This window comes from Hemitrygon akajei, chromosome 10 (genome assembly GCF_048418815.1).
Source record: "Hemitrygon akajei chromosome 10, sHemAka1.3, whole genome shotgun sequence".
NCBI classification, from domain to species: Eukaryota; Metazoa; Chordata; class Chondrichthyes; order Myliobatiformes; family Dasyatidae; genus Hemitrygon; species Hemitrygon akajei.
The window spans coordinates 73,719,534-73,739,182 of record NC_133133.1 but is presented as its reverse complement, the minus strand read 5'-3'; the positions used below and the strand labels follow the sequence as shown (position 1 = coordinate 73,739,182).

Below are 19,649 nucleotides of genomic sequence, written 5' to 3'. Positions count from 1 at the left end.
ACCATCAGCAAATGTATTATAAATAAGATTGCTTATAGCGAGGAGTGAAAGTCACGTGCAATAATAGCTGTACATCTGCTCACTTTCTCATTGGCTTCTACAGTATGACTGCCCAAGAGCAATCGCAGCCCCAGTGTGCTAACGTGGTACAGATTCACTTTTGAACATACCCTTTCATACATTAATAAAGTCCTGGTGCAAGAGGGTAGTTGTATAGACCAACAAAATTGAAGGAAGCCCTAATAAGTGGCTGAATTTAGTTAAGGTAAGGGCAGCCCAGTTGACTAGACCAGGAACAGTTCAGTCATTATCCAGTTACTACTCAACTCAGATGTAATGACCTATGTGACTAGTTATAATGTTCATAGCCATAGAGAATCATAGAACAGCTCAACATTGAAATGGGTTCTTTGGCCCACTATGTCCATGCCAACCATTGTACCAGACTACTTTAATCCCATTTATGGGCATTTATTCTGGAAATGTACTGGGCTGCCTCCACTGTTCTCTCTCCATAGATGCTGCTCGACTGGCTGAGTTCTTCCAGCAGTTCTGTATTTGTTTATGATTCTGGCATCTGGAGTTTTATTTATTTTTTATTTGTCTTCCAAGGACAGAATCAATTTGCTTAGAGTTAAAGAACAAGAGAAGGGTGGTAATTATACCACTGGAATCGTTCATGGGGTACTAAATAGATGGAAGGAAATATAGGAAGGAATTTATATCTCTCCAATATTTGTGGAAATAACTAGAAAAAAGTCCAATGAGGTCAGAACTTCTTTAATCAGACGGGGCTATTAGAGGCATATAAGGGAAGCCAGAGAGGACTATGACCCGGGAGAGCAAAAAGGGATCATCCAATGTCTTTGCTACCTCTGGAGTGGAGGAGGTTGAAAGATGATATGAATATGAAGTACAAAATTATACAAAGATAGGGTGGATAGTCAGAATCTTGTTCCTATGAAAAGGGTATCAAAACAAAAGAGCATAGGTTTAAGTTTTTAGAGGGGATCTGAAGAGAAAGTAATTTTTACCCAGAAGTGGTTGTTACCTGGAATATTCTGCCTAAGGAGATGGTTCAGGCATTTACAATCACAATATTCAACAGGCAGTCAGGAAACACTTGAATAGGCAGTGCATTGAAGAATGTAGAACTACGTCTCTTTGACCAATTCTTTGCTTTTATTGTTGTATACAGTAAAGAAGGTGACCTCAAATTGGTCCATATTCTATAACATAACATTTCACCCATATTCTCATTTAGGAACCAGGTCTGTCTTATTCCTGAATGGATTTTCAGAAGTCTTTGACAAGTTTGCTTAACAAGCTACAAGCCCATAGTATTACATAGAATGAAGGGATACAGGGAGAAGGCAGAAAATTGGGGCTGAGAGGAAATTTGGACCAGCCACGATGAAATGGTGGAGTAGACTCAATGGACCAAATGGTCTAATTCTTCTCGGATGTATTATCGTCTTATGGTCTTAAAGGCACTTATTCCATCACCTTATGAGGATGAGAGTTCCAAAGACTTACAGTCCTCCAAGAGAAAATAAACTCATCCCAGCTTCATCTTACAGAGACAAAAGGGACCGCAGATTCTGGAATCCTACAATCTTTTCCCACCAATGCTGCTTGGCATACTCAGTTCTTCCAACGGACTCTACATTCACCCCATCAAGACCTCTTAGTTTCTTTTATGTTTCCTTTTAGACCCTTTTGCTATTCTAAACTCCAGTCTATGTCTGCTTAGCTTGCTGAACCTTTCTCATAAAGCAATTTGTACATTTCAGGTATTTCTCTACGAAGGAAGAGTAATTGACTCAAAACTTACTCTTTTTCTCTCTCCACAGATACTGCCTGACTTTGGAATATGTTAGCAGTTTCTGTTCTATTTTGTCTCTGCCTGCTCTGAACAGTTTCCAACAGTTTAACACCTTTTTTACCATAAGGAAGCCAATGCAGTGCACATTATTACATCTGGTATGGAGGCGCTGATGCACAGGACTGGAAAAATCTGTAAACTCAGCCATCATGGGCACTAGCCTCTCCACTATCAAGGACGTCATCAAAAGGTGATGTCTGAATGAGACGGCATCCATCCACGACGTGCACTCGTCTCATTGCTGTCACCAGGGAGGAGGTACAGGAGCCTGACGACCCTCAATCAGTGTTGTAGGAACAAATTCTTCACCTCCACAATCAGATTTCTGAACAGTCCCTGAACTCCACCTCAGTGGTTTTCTCATTTTGCTTTATTTATATTTTTATATTCCTTGCTGTAAAATTATAATTTTTATGTATTGCATTGTACTGCTGTCACTAAACAACAAATTTCATGACATGTTGGTGATAGTAAACCTAATTCTGATTCTGATTGCTCCATATGTAGTCTCACCGTTCCCCTATATATCTGATGTAAAACAATATAATTCAATTCCCCAGCAATAAACAACAAAGTTCAATTAGATTTCTAAATTATTTACACTACAGTACCCGCATGTTAACCTTTCATGAATCATGTACTGGCACAGCTGGATGCCTCCACATTTCCAAGCTCCACTATTTCTCACATTCACATGGTGCATTTCTTGTTTATTTCTCTGGCCAAAATGAACAATTTCACATTTTCCCATATCATACACCATTGAACAGATCTTTGACCACTCACTTAATCTACCTCTATCTCTTCTGAGCTCCTTATAGTTTCTTTTCAACTTACACTCTTACTTATCCTTGCCTTACTTTTGCTGTCTCATCCAAGTCATTGATAATTCCTTGTAAAAGGTCGAGGCCCTAGTACCAATGCCTGTGGCTTGCCACTCACTACCCATTGGGTCATATTAAGACCCATTTATTCCCATTAGTTTCCTATTAGTCAGTTAATTTTTTATGTGTTACCTCTTGACACAGACTGTTATTGTCTGTAATAACCTTTGATGCAGCACCTTATCAAATACCTCCTGGAAATCTGAGTGTAGAAATTCCACCAGTTCCCCTATATCCACAGCACTTTTTACTTCTTCAAAGAACACCAATACGCTGGTGAAACCTGATATAACGTAATTAGCTTTTGGCGAGACACTGGTAGATACTCAGCATATGTTTAATACACTATATGGCATCCAACAGTGATGAGGACATGTTGGTGCTGCCCTATGACAACTGAAGCTCTGATGTTCATCACAGATGTGTGTTTGATTTTTCTATCAAGCCCTTACCAAGCATTCATTGGGAAAATAATGTGATGCATTTTCAAATTACACAGACAGTGATGCCTGAGAAGCAAGATTTTCCAATGGCACTGGGATAAATAGGAACATAAGAAAAAGGAGCAGGAGCAGGCTACCTGGCCTGTTGAGCCTGCTCTGCCTTTCAATAAGAGCATGGCTGATCTGACCATGGACTCATCTCCACCTACCTGCCTTTTCCCCATACCCCTTAATTCCCCTGCTCTGCAAAAATCTATCCAACCTTGTCTTAAATATATTTACTGAGGTAGCCTCCACTGCTTCATTGGGCAGAGAATTCCATGGCTTCACCACTCTTTGGAAAAAGCAGTTCCTCCTCAACTCTGTCCTAAATTTACTCACCCAAATCTTGAGACTATGTCCCCTAGTTCAGTAGGAATAGCTTTTCCACCTCTAACTTACCCTTATATGTTTCTATAAGATTTCCTCTCATCCTTCTGAATTCCAGCGAGTACAGTCCCAGGCGACTCAATCTCTTCTCATAGTCTAACCCCCTCATATCTGGAATCAACCTGGTGAACCTCCTCTGCACCGCCTCCAAATCCAGTATATCCTTCCTCAAGTATGGAGACCAGAACTGCATGCAGTACTCCAGATGCAGCCTCACCAGTACTCTATCTACTTGCAGCATAACCTCTCTGCTGCTAAGTTCAATCCCTCTGGTAATGAAAGCCAACGTTCTATTTGCCTCGATAGCCTGCTACACCTGCAAACCAGCCTTTTGTGATTCATGCACAAGCACTCCCAAGTCACTCTGCACAGCAGCATGCTGCAATCTTTTACCATTTAAATAATACTCTGATCTTCCATTTTCCCTTCCAAAGTGGATGACCTCGCATTTACCAACATTGTACTCCATCTGGCAGACCCTTGCCCACTCACTTAACCTATCTATATCTCTCTGCAAGCTCTTCATATTTGCTTTTCCATTCAATTTAGTGTCATCAGCAAACTTAGATACGCTACATTCAGCCCCCTCTTCTCTGTAAACATAACTTCCCTGTACAAGGCCGTTCTAATACATTTATTCAAGGACAGGCAAATTTCTAATTCATTGTTTTCTGATAAACAAAACAAAGAAATGAATTTGTGCCTAGCGGGTCTGAAAAGTTTAGTACATAATCATCTTTGTAACCTACTTCTAGACCCTATAGAATAATATAACATTTACCCCAGATTAATGAGATTTAAGCATAACAAAGTGTTCTTTACACTGAGCCAGATACAGCTGCAGTTGAAGATCCTTGAACGTATCTAATACTTCCCGTGACTTTGTTCTTACTTTTACACTATGCTGTATACCTTGAACATATCCAATATGTTCAAACAGGTTCTGTAGGCCAAGTACACCACTAAGGAGACCCTGCTCGTGATGTATGCTCCAATGCTAAACATTAAATTGTTTTAATTCATTTTTACTAAATTCTTACCTTCTAGGGTGCAGTGTCAACCTACAATATCAATTAGCATAGTCCTTTTTTGTAATACTGAAACAAAACCTGAGTCAAGGTATTATTTGAGCAAATACGAGGAAATCTGCAGATGCTGGAAATTCAAACAACAACACACACAAAATGCTGGTGGAACGCAGCAGGGCAGGCAGCATCTATAGGGAGAAGCACTGTCGACGTTTCGACCCGAGACTAGTCCTGACGAAGGGTCTCGGCCTGAAACGTCGACAGCGCTTCTCCCTATAGATGCTGCCTAGCCTGCTGTGTTCTACCAGCATTTTGTGTGTGTCAAGGTATTATTACACTGATGAGGAATTTGGTACGATGTCAGAGCAAGTACTGTGACATCACAGAGAACCTGATATTTTTTATTTATTTATTGACATACCGCATGGGGTAGGCCCTCCTGGCCCTTTGAGCCCTTGCTCCCAGTAATCCCCCAATCTCAGGACAATTTACAATAACCAGTTAACCTACCAACCAGTACATCTTTGGAATGTGGAAGGAAACCTGAGCATGCAGAGGAAACCTACACGGTCATGGTGAGAATGTACAAACTCCTTACAGGCAGCAGTGGGAATTGAACCTGGATTGCTAGTACCTTAAAATGTTGTGCTAACCACTACGTTACCGTGCCGCCCTAATTCTTCAACTTAACTGTTGTGTATTTAATATTTCAATAATATTTGAGTAATCTTGTATGTATGTCAGTTGATTAAGTGTTCTTGTTCACTTAAACAATTAATTATGGGTTTTATTGCATACGTCATCACCCTATGTGCACATCTCGCTTGAAGTAAAGACGAAGTTACACCCGTATTCCTGGACTCCCAATCTTCCTTTGAATTAATTTTATGTTTTGAAGTTACAAAACATAAGATTGGTGATGAACTATTTTTAAAACGAACCCAAGACAGTTACCAACCTGTTAAAGTGGAGTGAGACATTTGAACAAAAAGAAAATACTGCCCCGACAAACTATTTCAATCATGTCTTATGTTTACTCTCAAATAGAATTGGCTGTCATCTACAAATATTTATAAATCTGCATTTTATTTATCTTGTGTGTGAATTATGAACAAGTTTGTGCACAAATGTTATATGTGGCTACTTACAACTACTGAACAAATATGGTTATGAAGGATACATGATATGCTATCCACTGGCCACACATGCCTAGAGTGATAGATCATTGTTTAAGATACCTAACTGACAATCTGAGATGTGAGTTCAAATGCCGCTGTTAACTATAAATTTTAATTCAATTAATAATGAAATACTAACTGACTCAAAACTACTGGGTCATTTCTCTTCTAGTTCACTAACACCCTTAAGGGGAGGAAATCAGTTCTGATTAATCAGTCGAACTTGTATGAACATAGAACAGAACAATACAGCGCAGTACAAGTCTTTCGGCCCACAATGTTGTGCCGACCCTTAAACCCTGCCTCCCATATAACCCCACCTTGAACTCCTCCATATACCTGTCTAGTAGTCTCTTAAATTTCACTAGTGTATCTGCCTCCACCACTGACTCAGGCAGTGCATTCCATGCAGCAACCACTCTCTGAGTAAAAGACCTTCCTCTAATATCCCCCTTGAACTTTACACCCCTTACCTTAAAGCCAGGTCCTCTTGTATTGAGCAGTGGTGCCCTGGGGAAGAGGCGCTGGCTGTCCACTCTATCTATTCCTCTTAATATCTTGTATACCGCTATCATGTCTCCTCTCATCCTCCTCTTCAGAGAGTAAAGCCCTAGCTCCCTTAATAACTGATCATAATGCATATTCTCTAAACCAGGCAGCATCCTGGTAAATCTCCTCTGTACCCTTTCCAATGCTTCCACATCCTTCCTATAGTGAGGCTACCAGAACTGGACACAGTACTCCAAGTGTGGCCTAACCAGAGTTTTATAGAGCTGCATCATTACCCAGCAACTCTTAAACTCTATCCCTCAACTTATGAAAGCTAACACTCCATAAGCTTTCTTAACTAACCTATCTACCTGTGAGGCATCTTTCAGGGATCTGTGGGCATGTACCCCCAGACCCCTCTGCTCCTCCACACTTCCAAGTATCCTGCCATTTACTTTGTACTCTGCCTTGGAGTTTGTCCTTCCAAAGTGTACCACCTCACACTTCTTTGGGTTGAACTCCATCTGCCACTTCTCAGCCCACTTCTGCATCCTATCAATGTCTCTCTGCAATCTTCAGCAATCCTCTACACTATCCACAACACCACCAACCTTTGTGTCGTCTTCAAACTTGCCAACCCACCCTTCTACCCCCACATCCAGGTCGTTAATAAAAATCATGAAAAGTAGAGGTCCCATAACTGATCCTTGTGGGACACCACTAGTCACAACCCTCCAATCCGAATGTACTCCCTCCACCATGATCCTCTGCTTTCTGCAGGCAAGCCAATTCTGAATCCACCTTGCCAAACTTCACTGGATCCCATGCCTTCTGACTTTCTGAATAAGCCTACCGTATGTAACCTCTCAAACACCAAAAAGACTGACCTCAATGACTTCTGAAATGGCCCTGCAAGCCAATCAATTTGAAGATATTTGGGATCGGCAATGGTAATTTTTCACAAACCCATTTATAGTGGTTTGGATTGGTTAGGGGAATGACATTGGTAGAGCCACAATTCCTAAGATGAGAGAATTGTCCTAGCAAAGGATCCTAGACAGCTTGGGTCTATGTTCCTTTGAGTTTAGAAGAACCAGCTATGACCTCATCTAAATCTATAGGATAAGGGAGCTTGACAGGATAAATGTTGAGATGTTTTCATTAGTGGAAGAGTCACAAATCTATAATCACAAGTGGCTGGTCATTTAAAACCGAGGTGGATAGAAATTTCTTCCCTCAAAGGGTACTAAATCTCTGGAATTCTCTAACCTCAAGGGTTGTGGTAGAGAAGCAAGACCATTAGGAATATTTAAGATGGACATAGATGAATATTTGACAGAACAAGGACTTGAGGGTTAGAGAACTGGCACAGAAGAGGAGTTAAGGCCAGTGTACGTGAAGCTTATTCCTGCTCCTATTTTCTTGTAAATGTGCTCAGGAGTGTCAGTATTCTACTCAACAAAAGTATAACACCATGTTGTTTGATTGTAAAATATAGTGCAGCAAGCAGCACTAAGAAATGCGAATACACAAGTGAGGAAGTGGAGATTACTGCACTTGCAAAGAACCATCTCCCTCAGAAAAACAAAGTCATAAATCCCTGAACCTAATTGTCCTTACATTTTCTTTCAGCAGATTCCAGCACTGTTGAGCCTACAGACAACAAAACAATCTGGGCTGAGGACGATGTACCTGTAGGGTCAGAGTTTGAAGACAGCTGGGATACAAGACAACAGCCAGAGTAGGTGTCAAAGGCTTTTGTGTTGTGGGTTTGTATATGATGTGGAGGCATAACATAAATCATAGTCAATATTGAGTGGAAGACCAGAGGACATAGCCTCAGAATAGAGGGATGTGAATTTAAAACAGAGATGAGGAGGAATTTCTTTAGCCAGAGAGTGGTAAATCTGTGGATTTTTTTGCCACAGGTGGCTGTGGAGGCCAGGACTTTGGGTATATTTAAGGCAGGGGTTGGTAGATTCTTGAAGGGTTACAGGGAAACGGCAGGATATTGGGAGTGAGAGAACAGTTGGATCAGCAATGATGAAATAGAGGAACAGATTCGATGGGCTAAAAGCCCTAATTCTGTTCCTATATCTTATGGTCTTATGGTCTAATATGGAAGCCATTCCAATGATATCCATCCGTCTTTTGTAGTCACTTTATTTGAAATGCATCAGTATTTTGGCATGTAAAGTTTAATATAAAAATTTACTTTTCATATTCCCTAATGCTACCAAAATATGTTAAAACATTCTCCAATGTTCCCAGCTTTGTCACTAAAAATGTTACACATTTTGATACATACTGTACATAGCAACAAGGTATGCATTTTATTTATTGCCTTGAATCTGTGCTGTCAGTGAATGAGGTTATGGGTGATCAGTATGGATCTACAGTAGGTACTGTTGGCAATGCAGCACTGACAGCTCATTTCATAACACCATAAGATATAGGAGAAGAATTAGGTCATTTGGCCCATTGAGTCTGCTTCACTATTTCATCATGGCTGATCAAATGTTCCTCTCAGCCCCAATCTCATGTCTTCTCCCTGTATCCCTCGCTAACAAAGCCATCAATTCCATCATTCAAATCATTGACATAAAACATAAGAAGACACTGTGGACACCACTAATCACCGACAACCAACTCGAAAAAGCTCAATTCATTCCCAGTCTTTGCCTCCTGCCAATCAGACACTGCTTATCCATGCCAGAATCTTTCTTGTAATACCATGTACTCATAGCTTGTTAAGCAGCCTCATGTATGGCACCTTGTCAAATGCCTTCTGTAAATCCAAGTACACAACATCAACCAATTCTCCTTTGTCTATCCTGCTTGTTATTTCTTCAGAGAATTCCAACAGGTTTGTCAGACAAGATTTTCCCTTGAGGAAACCATGTTGACTACAGCCTATTTTAACATGTGCCTACAAGAACTCTTGAGACCTCATCCTTAATAATCAACTCCAACATCTTCCCAACGACTGAGGTCTGACTAACTGGACTACAATTTCCTCTTACCTGCCTCTCTCCCTTCTTGAAGAGTGGACTGACTTCTGCAATTTCCCATTCTTCTGGAACCATTCCAGATTCTAGTGATTCTTGAAAGATCATCACTAATGCCTCCACGATCTCTTCAGCCACCTCTTTCAGAACCCTGGGTGTACACCATCTGGTCCAGCTGACTTATCTACCTTCAGACCTTTCAGTTTCCTAAGAAACTTCTGTCTAGTTATGGTTAATTTCACACAACTCATGCTCCCTGACACCTGGAACATCCACCATACTGCCAGCATCTTCCATAGTGAATCCTGAGGCAAAATACTTATTCAGTTGATCTGCCATTTCCTTGTCCCTCATTACTACCTCTCCAGCATCATTTTACAGCTGTCCAATAACCACTCTTGCCTCTCTTTTATACTTTATGTATCTGAAGAAACTTTTGGTATCCTCCTTAATATTATTGACTAGTTTACTTTTGCATTCCATATTTTCCTTAATAATGTTTTAGTTGCCCTCTGTTGGTTTTTAAAAGCTTCCCAAGCCTCTAACTTACATTCATTTTGCTCTACTATATGCCTTCTCTTGTCTTGCTAGTGATGGTTGGGTTATCTTTCTTTCAGAATACTTCTTCCTCTTTGGGATGTACATACCCTGTGCCTTCTGAATTGCTTCCAGAAATTCCAGCCATTGCTGCTCTGCCATCATCCCTGCCAGTGTTCTTTTCCAATCAATTCTGGCCAACTCCTCTCTCATGCCTCTGTAATTCACTTTACTCCACTGTAATACTGATACACCTGACTTTAGCTTCTCCTTTTCAAATTTCAGGGTTAATTCAATCATATTATGATCACTTTCCCCTAAGGGTCCTTTTACCTTAAGCTCTCTAATTAATTCTGCTTCATAGCACACCAAATCCAGAATAGCTGATCTTTTAGTGGGCTCAACTATGAGCTGCTCTAAAAACTCATCTCGTTCTAGAGATCCCCCCTCCAGTACCAACCTGATTTTCCCAATCGACCTGTATATTGAAATCCCCCATGGCTATTATAACATCCACTTTTTGGCATGCATTTTCAATCTCCCATTGTAATTTGTAGGCCTCATCCTTATCACTGTTTAGGTGTCTGTATACAATTCCCATCAGAGACTTTTTACCCTTGCAGTTCCTTAGCTCTACCCGCAATGATTTAACACCTAACCCTATGTCACCTCATTCTAATGATTTGATTTAATTTTATACCAACAGAGCTACGCCAGCCCCTCTGCCTTCCTGCCTATCCTTTTGATACAATATGTATCCTTGGACATTAAACTCCCAGTTATATTCTTTCAGCCATGATTCAGTAATGCCTACATCATACCTGCCAATCTGCAACTGTGCTGCAAGTTCATCTACCTTATTCCATATACTGCACGCAGTCAGTTACAACACTTTCAGTCCTGTATTCACCCTTTTTCGATTTTGTCACACCATGCTCAACCTTTTGATTCCTAACTTTGTCTGAAATTTTACTAACATCTGCCACCACAACCGCTCCACTATCTGTTCTGGCACTCTGGTTCCCATCCCCTGCAACTCTAGTTTAAACCCCACCATGTAGCATTAACAAACCTTCCTGCTAGGATATTAGTCCCCCTCTAGTTCGGGTGCAAACCCTCCCTCCCTTCTGTACAGTTCCCACCTTCCTTGCAAGAGAGCCCAATGATCGAAAAATCTTGTGCGCTCCCTCCTACACCAACTCCTTAGCCACATATTAAACTGCCTGGTTTTCCTAATTCTCGCCTCACTAGTACGTAGCACAGGTAGCAATCCTGAGATCACAACCCTGAGGGTCTTCCCCTTTAACTTAGCACCTAACTTCCTGAACTCCCTTTGCAGAATCTCACCACTCATCCTACCCGTGTCTTTGGTACCCACATGGACCACGACCTCTGGCTGTTCACCCTCCCACTTAAGAATGTTGAGGACTTGATCCAAGATATCCCAGACCCTGATAACCAGGTGGCAACATACCATCCGGGAATCTCCTTTTCGCCTACAGAACTTCCTGTCTATTCCCTAACTAACAAATTCCCTATCACAACTGGCATTGGGTCTGCCTCTTCTTCCCCCTTCCCTTCTGAGTCATAGAGGCAGACTCAATGCCAGCGACCCCACCACTGTGACTTTCCACTGTTAGGTCATCCCCCCCCAATACTGTTGTTGAGCGGGATGGCCACAGGGGTACTCTGCACTGACCCTTAGTCCCTTTCCCATTCCTAACTGTCACCCAGTTTCCTGTGTCCTGCACCCTGGGTGTAAGTACCCTTTATGTCTTATCTATCTTCCGATTGATTCAGAGTTCACCCAGTTCCAGCTCCAACTCCTTAACATGGTTTATTAGAAGCTGCAGTTGGATGTACTTGTCACTTCCCACTGGAGGTCTCCCTGCCTCCCCACTTCCAGCAAGAGGAGCATTGCACTATCCTGCCTGGCAACTCTACTGTCCTAGATGAGCAGATATAAAGAAGAGAATGAAAAGGAAAAACTGAGAAGAGTCAAATTGGAATTACAAATGAACCAGACTAGAAAAATAGCAGATTTTTTTCTCTAAGACCTTCAGAAACCAGAGTAACTCACACAAAATACCAGAGGAACTCAGCAATTCAGGCAACATGTGATGTTTCGGGTCGAGATCCTTCATTGGGATGGGACTCTTTTGATTAGAAAACCAGATGGATTTTTCCAACATTCCCGTAATTTCAGATTTACTGACATCAGTATTTTTTAAAATTCTGATTTTTATATAATTGGGCATGGTGGGATTTCAACTCATGTCCAAGGTCTAACGATCCAGAACTGTTGTTGTTAGCCCAGTAGCTTCATTTCTAAATTACCATCCTGAATTCCCCAATAAGCAGAAAAAAGTTCTCTTCTTTCTCATCAATATTTGAAAATTTCAATCATTCATAATTTGAATTCTAGGGAATATTAACCTACACTGGAAATTTTTCTCTTTAAATTTAACCCTCTAGAACACTGCAAAGGTCAGTGTACTCTCCCAACTGTACTACCCAGTTTTTCTGTCAACCACCTGGTTGTGTATTTATCAGCACTTTTATACTTGTCATGAAAACAATATGTAGAAAAATGCTTAGATACATATAATTCACAAAAAGCAGATCAAATCTAATCTAGCTAATTACTACCAATCGGTCTCTTCTCAATCATTAACAAATAAATGGGAGTCTTTGTCAACAGTGTTGTCAAAATTAGAACATACAACAGCACAGCAGAGGAATACACCTTTTGGACCACAATGTCTGTGCTAATCATGATGCTAATTTAAACTAATTCCGTCTACCTGCACATGGTCTATATCCCATGACAACTTGCCTGTTTCCCATACCTGGCTAAATACCTTTTAAATCTTCCTATCGTATCAGCTTCCACTACCTCCTCTGGCAGTGCATTCCAGCTACCTATCACTCTGGGTAAAAAAAACTTGTTTTGCAAATCTCCTTCAAATTTTCCCATCACATCTTAAAACAATGCCTTCCGGTATTTGACATTTTCACCTTGTATAAAGACCCTGACCATATCCACCATAACTCTATATACATAATTCCATACAACAGAATTGGTAGTAGAGTGGCCAGTGAAGAAGGTTGTCTAAGGTTAAAACAAAATCTAAATTAACTAGGGAAATGAGCAAAGAATGGTAAATGGAATTTAATTCAACAAGTGCAATTTGTTGCACATTTAAAAGTTAAACCAGGGCAGGACTTGTACAGTAAATGATAGAGCCCTAGAGAATGTCAGAGAGCAGAGAGACTCTGGGGTAGAGGTATACAGTTCCCTGAAGGTGAACATGTTGGTGAAGAAGGCACATAGCATGCTTGCTTTTATCAGTTTAGGGAGTTGGAACATATTTTTAGAGCTGCACGAATTGTTGGTGAGATCACGTGTGGAATATTGTGTGCAGTTCTGTTTGCCTGGGTATAGAAAGCTGTCATTAAGCGGAGAGGGATACAAAGATATTTATGAGGATGTTTCTGGAACAGGAGGGCTTGACTTTTAAGGAGAGACTGACTTTTGTCGTTGAGTATAGGATTCTGATGGGTAGTATATAAAATCATGAGGGACATGGATAAGCTGAATAGTCAGTCTATTTCCCAGCATAGGGGAATCTGGAACTGGAAGTTTTAGTTTGAGGTGAGAGAGGAAGATTGAAAAGGAACCTGAGGGACAATTTTTTTCCACATAAGGAGGGATATGTATATGGAAGGAACTGCCACAGAAAGTTCTTGAGATAGGTACAATTAAAATTCTTAAAATACATTTAGACAGGTACATAGACAGGAAATGTTTTGACAGAATTGGGCCAAATGCAGGCAAATGAGACTTACTCAGTTAGGCTATTTGTTCAGCAAGGATTAGTTTCGATGAAGGGTCTGTTTCTGTGAAGTAAAACTCTATAACTGTAATCTCTCTTTAAAATTAATATTCTCCAGTTTTCTAATTCAGGCAACATCACAGTGAACTTCTTTTTCATCCTCTTCAGAGCCTCCACATCTTTCCTGTAATGCAGCAACCAGAAATGCACACAATACTCCAAATATGGACTAGCCAGTTTTATGCAGCTGCAAAATGACCTCTCCATTATTAAACTCTGAGTTTAACTTGTTACTTATTTTATACTCTAAATTGATGTAAATTTTATACTCAGTTCCCTGACCAATAAACACAAGTATGCCATACACTTTTTTAATCACCTTATATACTTACATGGAACTTTCAGTGAGCTGTGCGCTTGAACCCCAAAGTAGCTCTGTACATCTGTATTTCCAAGGGTCTGCTATTTACTGTAAACTTTCCTCTTACTTTTGACCTCCCACTGTGGAACACCTCACACTTTTCCAGATTAAACTGAGTCTACTATTTCTACATCCATATTTCCAACTAATCTATATTGTGCTGTATCCTTTGACCACCTTCCTCACTACTCCATAACTCCCGCATTTTTGTGTTACCTGTGAACTTACCGATCAGTTCACAATGTCTTCATCCATGTCATTGATATGTAACTGAAGCAATAGTGATCCCAGCATTGAACCTTGCAGAACAGCACTGGGACACTCTCCAATACTACACACTGTCTTCTATGGCCAAGCCAATTTTATACCTGACCTACCAAATTTCTGTGGACTGTATGTGCTTTATCCTCTGCATCAGCTCACCATGGCGGGCCTTGTAGAATGCTTGACTGAACTCCACGAATAAGACCCACTCACTGATGCTGAGCTTGGGTTTTACCAGGACAGTTCAGTTCCGGGCTTCATCACAGCCTTGGACCAAATATAGATTAAAGAATTCTACAAAGGACGTGGAATAACAGCTCTCGTGATCAAGACAGTGTTCTTTATGAAATATGACATCAAGAAGTCCTGTTAAAATGGAAGTCAATGAGCCAGAAGAAATCTTTTCGAAGGGAAGATTCCAAAAGCTGGACTATTACCTGGCATAAAGGGAGATGGTTGTGGTCACTGGATGTTGATCTTTGCTGCACCCTTAGGGCAATGTCCTAAACCATCTTCAGTTGGTTCACCAATGACCTTCCTTCAATCATAAGGCCAAAAGTGCAGATGTTCACTGATGATTCTTTTCAACAAATGAGGCAACATTCAGGATAATGGATAGCAAGAAACATGAGTGCTACAAAGTCCCAAGCAAAGACCAACTCCAAAAGGATCTCTCTTTAATGTCAGGCTTTTATTGGCACTGCTCATACCAGATAACTTTGCACCACTGGCAAATTGTGGCACCTTTTTGCTACTGAATGTTAATAAATATAATGAATAGTTGAGACCCCAACACAGATCCTTGTGGTGCACTACTCATCATATGCTGAAAATTTGAGGTTCAGCCCATTACTCCTAATCTGGCATAGCAAGTCCCATGAATATAATCATTTGACTTTAATGCCAAATTTCTGCTTTATCTAATGATCATAAAAAATTAAAAGAATGAAGAATGATTTTTGAACATCTTCAGAAAAGTGCATGGAAATACCTCCTTAAACATTCCTTTGGTACCTACAGTGTACACATCTTTCAAAATAAAAACCAAATTTGTCAAACATGAGTTAAGTTTACAGTCCATGCTAGCTACCTTCAATCAACTGAAAACTTTTCAAACTATTTGATCACCCCCATCCTTGATTTACGGACTTTAATAAGAAACAACATTTTCTCCGGTACATCTTTCATAAGTATCAGTTTGAACTGAGCAGTCGGCTTCACCGAGGGCACAGTGGCACAGCTTAGGTAGAGGCTGTGTCCCACAGCTCTAGTGACCCCGGTTTAATCCTGATCTCTAATGCTGTCTGTGTGGAGTTCACACATTTTTCCTATCACCATGCAAGTTTCCCCGGATGCTCTGGTTTCCTCAAGCATCCCAAAGACAAGTTAATTGGCTGCAGTAAATTGTCCCAGTGAGAAGTTGAGTAGTACATTCTGGGGGAGAATAGAGTACAGGGGGAATTAGCAGGACAATACGAGTGCTCAGTGGGCTGAAATAATATTGTTGAATGAAAACAATGGAAAATCTATGGGAATGTTTCTGAAGCAGGAGTACTTTAGAAAATCATTTTTCAAGCATCAAATATTCTCAACTACTTCCTTTAAAGTGTGGAGTAATGACTGTGTGGTTATGAGGATATTGACAAATCATTTTATTTTGTTCATCATTGTTAATATGTAAACATTGACCTGGGCCAGCATCGCTTGTTTCATGTTGTTCCATAAATGGGCGTTTCTGGGAACTGCTGAGTACTGGTGCAGTAGTGCACAAGTAGCCCATGTTAGTGTCAATTGATTCGGCTTTATATTAAACTCTTCTTAGACACAATTTGCTGATTATTTGTCACTCTATCCGTTAACAGATTCTATCACGTTCCACCTCAAATCTCTGGAATGGCTGTATTTGTTTCATATCCTTCCTTTCAGTATATGAAATAAGGTAGATGATCTTGTAGCTCAGTTGGAAATTGACAGAGTCATGGCTGAAAGATCCAAGAATACAGGTTATATCAAAAGAACGGGCAGGTGGACAGAGCAGGTAAGGTGTCTTCGTTGGCAAAAAATGGTATCAAATCCTTAGAAAGAAGTGACTTTGAATCAGAAGAGGTAGAATCTTTGCACGTAAAGTTGAAAAACTGCAAGGGTAAAAAGACCTTGATGGGAGTTATATGACAGGCTCTGAACAGTAGACAGGTGTGTGGTACAAATTACAACAGGAGATGGAAAAGGCATGCAAAAAGGGCAATGTTACGATGGTCAAGGGGGAATTGAATTAGTATGAAGATTAGGAAAATCAGGTTGGTGCTGGATCCCAAGAGAAAGGTTTGAAGGTAAATAAGTCACCTGAACCAGATGGACTATACACAAGGGTTCTGAAAAAGATAGCTGAAGGGATTGTAGAGGCATTAGCAATGATCTTTCAAAAATTACTAGATTCTGGAATGGTTCCAGTGGACTGATTAATTGCAGATGTCACTCCACTCTAAAGGCAAAACACAAGAAATTATAGGCCAGTTATCCTGACTTCAGTGGTTGGCAAGATGTTAAATCATATTAATAAGGATGAAGCTTCAGGGTACACAGATGCACATGATCAAATAAGCTGAAGTCATCATGACTTGACAAATCTGTTGGAATTTTTTGAGGGAATATCAGGTGGAATAGACAAAGGAGAGTCAGTGGATGATGTTTACTTGGATTTTCAGAAGGTCTTAGGCAAGGTGCTGCGCAGGAGGCTGCTGAACAAAATAAGACCCCATTCTGCTGCGGGAAAGATAGAATGGCTGGTTGGCAGAAGGCAAAGAGTGGGAATATAGGGCAGATTTTCTGGTTGGCTTTTGGTGACTAGTGGTGTTCTGCAGATGTCTGTGTTGAGCTACTTTTCATGTTGTATGTTAATGATCTGCATGACAAAATTTATGGCTTTGTGGCCAGGTTGATTGCAAGATAGGCAGACGGGCAGGTTGTGTTGAAGAAGCAGGGAGTCTACAGAAAGATGTGGACAGATTTAGAGAATAGGCAAAGAAGTAGCAGATAGAATACAGTGTAACACGTAGAAAATGCCGGAAGAACTCATAAGGTCAGGCAGCATCTATGGAAAAGAATAAAGAGTCGATGTTTCAAGCCAAGACCCTTCATTAGGACTCACTGTAGTGTTGATGGAATGAAGTGTAGTGAAGTGTATGGTCATGCACTTTGGTAGAAGGAATAAGGACAGTGGAAATTTTCTAAACAGGGAGCAAACACGGAGAATTCCAAGCTGCAAAGGGACTTGGGAGTCCTGGTGCAGGATTCCCAAAAGGTTAATTTGCAGGTGGAGTTGGGTAGTAAGGAAGGCAAATGCAATGTTAGCATTCATTTTGAGAAGAGTAAAATATAAAAGCAAGGATGTAATGCTGAAGCCTTATCTGACTACATTTGGAGTTCTGTGTGCAGTTTTGGGCCTCATATATAAGAAAGGGTGTGCTGTTCTTGGAGAGGGTCCAGGGAATGAAGTGGTTAATGTACGAGGAGTGTTTGGTGGCTCTGCCCTGTACTCACTAGAGTTTAGGAGAATGAGGGAGGATGCCATTGATACCTACTGGATATTGAAAGGTCGAGATGTAGTGGATATGGAAAGGATGTTTCCCTAAGTGGAAGAGTCTATGAAAGTAGGGCACAGCCTCAGAAAAGGAGTTTCCTTAAGAACAGAGATGAGAATGACTTTCTTTAGCCAGAGAGTGGTGAATTCGTGGAATTCACTGCCAAGGACTATTGTAGAGGCCTGGTCATTGGGTTATTTAAAGCAGAGGTTGATAGGTTCTTGATTAGTAAAAGCATCAAAGGTTACAGGTAGAAGGTTGGAGAGCAAAATTAAATCAGCCATGATCAAATGGCAGAGCAGATTCAATGGCCAAATAACCTAATTCTGCTCCTATGTCTTATGGTCTTTCAGACATTGTATTGAAGTTAGTCAAAGTACAGTCACTAAGGGTGGATGATAAGTGTACTGTCCCTCTATAACTATCATACCTGTGTCTTTTGCTTTTGATTACCTGGATTAATTTCACTAGGCATCTGTGCCTATTGCAATATTAAGCTGTTGTAGAATCATAGTATCGTACAGTAAAGGATACAGGTTACTAAGCCCAAATCAACCACACCAACCAGTAGGCATCCTTCTATATTAATTCCATCTCCTCGTACTTGCCCAATAGCTCTTTATGCCTAAATGATTCAAGAGCTCATCTTATATGCTGTTAGCAACTCAGGCTCCACTACTGTCTCATGCCGTCAACACACTACAGGTAATTTATGCTCCGATCTCCTCTGCACCCTCTCCGTCATAATGCCATTCTTCTTATATCTCAGCAACTAAAGCTGGATGCAATACTCCGGCTGAGGTCTGGCCTAGGTTTTCTGAAATTGGTTTAAAAAAACCCTTCCTAATGGGGAACTGTGCTTTTGTTTTCTTCTACGTTGATGTTTATTTGAGTTGTTTGTTTTTTGTCTTTAGGTATGAAATTCTGTTCAAGCAGAGAGTTGGCACAGAGGATGTCTTTCTAGGCATGAGCAGGAAGGATGGATCCACAGCTTGTTGTGAAGACATGGTGGTGAGCAACTATCATTGCTATGACTGTTTCAGTCATAAAGTTGTACCACACAGAAGCAAGATCTTTGCCCAACCAGTTGCTCACATCACTGTTAGGATATGTGGTTGAGTTAATAGATGGTACAGGCAATACAGTCGCACCAGTGCCTACAGCTCCCGATACCTGGATTTGATCCTAACCTCCAGTGCTCTCGATGTAAAATTTGTACATTGTCTCTAAAAGTATGTGCATTTCCTCAGTGTGCTCCAATTTTCTTTCAGATATGGGGATTGGTAGTTTATTTGGCCACGCTGTAAATTGCCCCTGGTGTGTCGGTAATGAATGAGTATGTGGGGAGAGTGAAACAAAGGGAATAATGTAGATTAACATGAAACAATAGTTGATGGGCAGCACAGACCCAATGTACCAAAAAGCTTGTTTCCTCGCTGTATCTTCCAAAAGGATTAGTATTTATATGTAGATTCAAAGGGCAGCAACAGAGTTTTCAATGAGTGCTGTAGCAGAGTAGCCCCTCAAACGTTAACAACCCATACTTCATACGCATAGTGACTGAGATACATCACTCAATATACTCCTTTTGCATAAATTACCATCAGCTTTCCTTAAATAACAAGATTTAAATCTGATCATTCAAGTTCAATTTCAACATTAGCAA

The 19,649-nt window shown here is 40.6% G+C and overlaps 1 protein-coding gene across 5 annotated transcripts in view; it reads left to right on the top strand.

The window, feature by feature from the left end:
* dnaaf6 (dynein axonemal assembly factor 6) overlaps positions 1 to 19,649 on the top strand; it is an 88,500-nt gene that overhangs the window by 63,486 nt on the left and 5,365 nt on the right. For 4 of the 5 annotated variants that reach the window (XM_073058474.1, XM_073058477.1, XM_073058475.1 and 1 more), the window contains exons 4-5: positions 7,969 to 8,077; positions 18,898 to 18,994. In XM_073058474.1, the coding sequence (XP_072914575.1) occupies positions 7,969 to 8,077; positions 18,898 to 18,994 (206 nt within the window). The remainder of the gene's footprint in view (positions 1 to 7,968; positions 8,078 to 18,897; positions 18,995 to 19,649) is intronic. The other variant, XM_073058478.1, reaches the window with a different exon arrangement.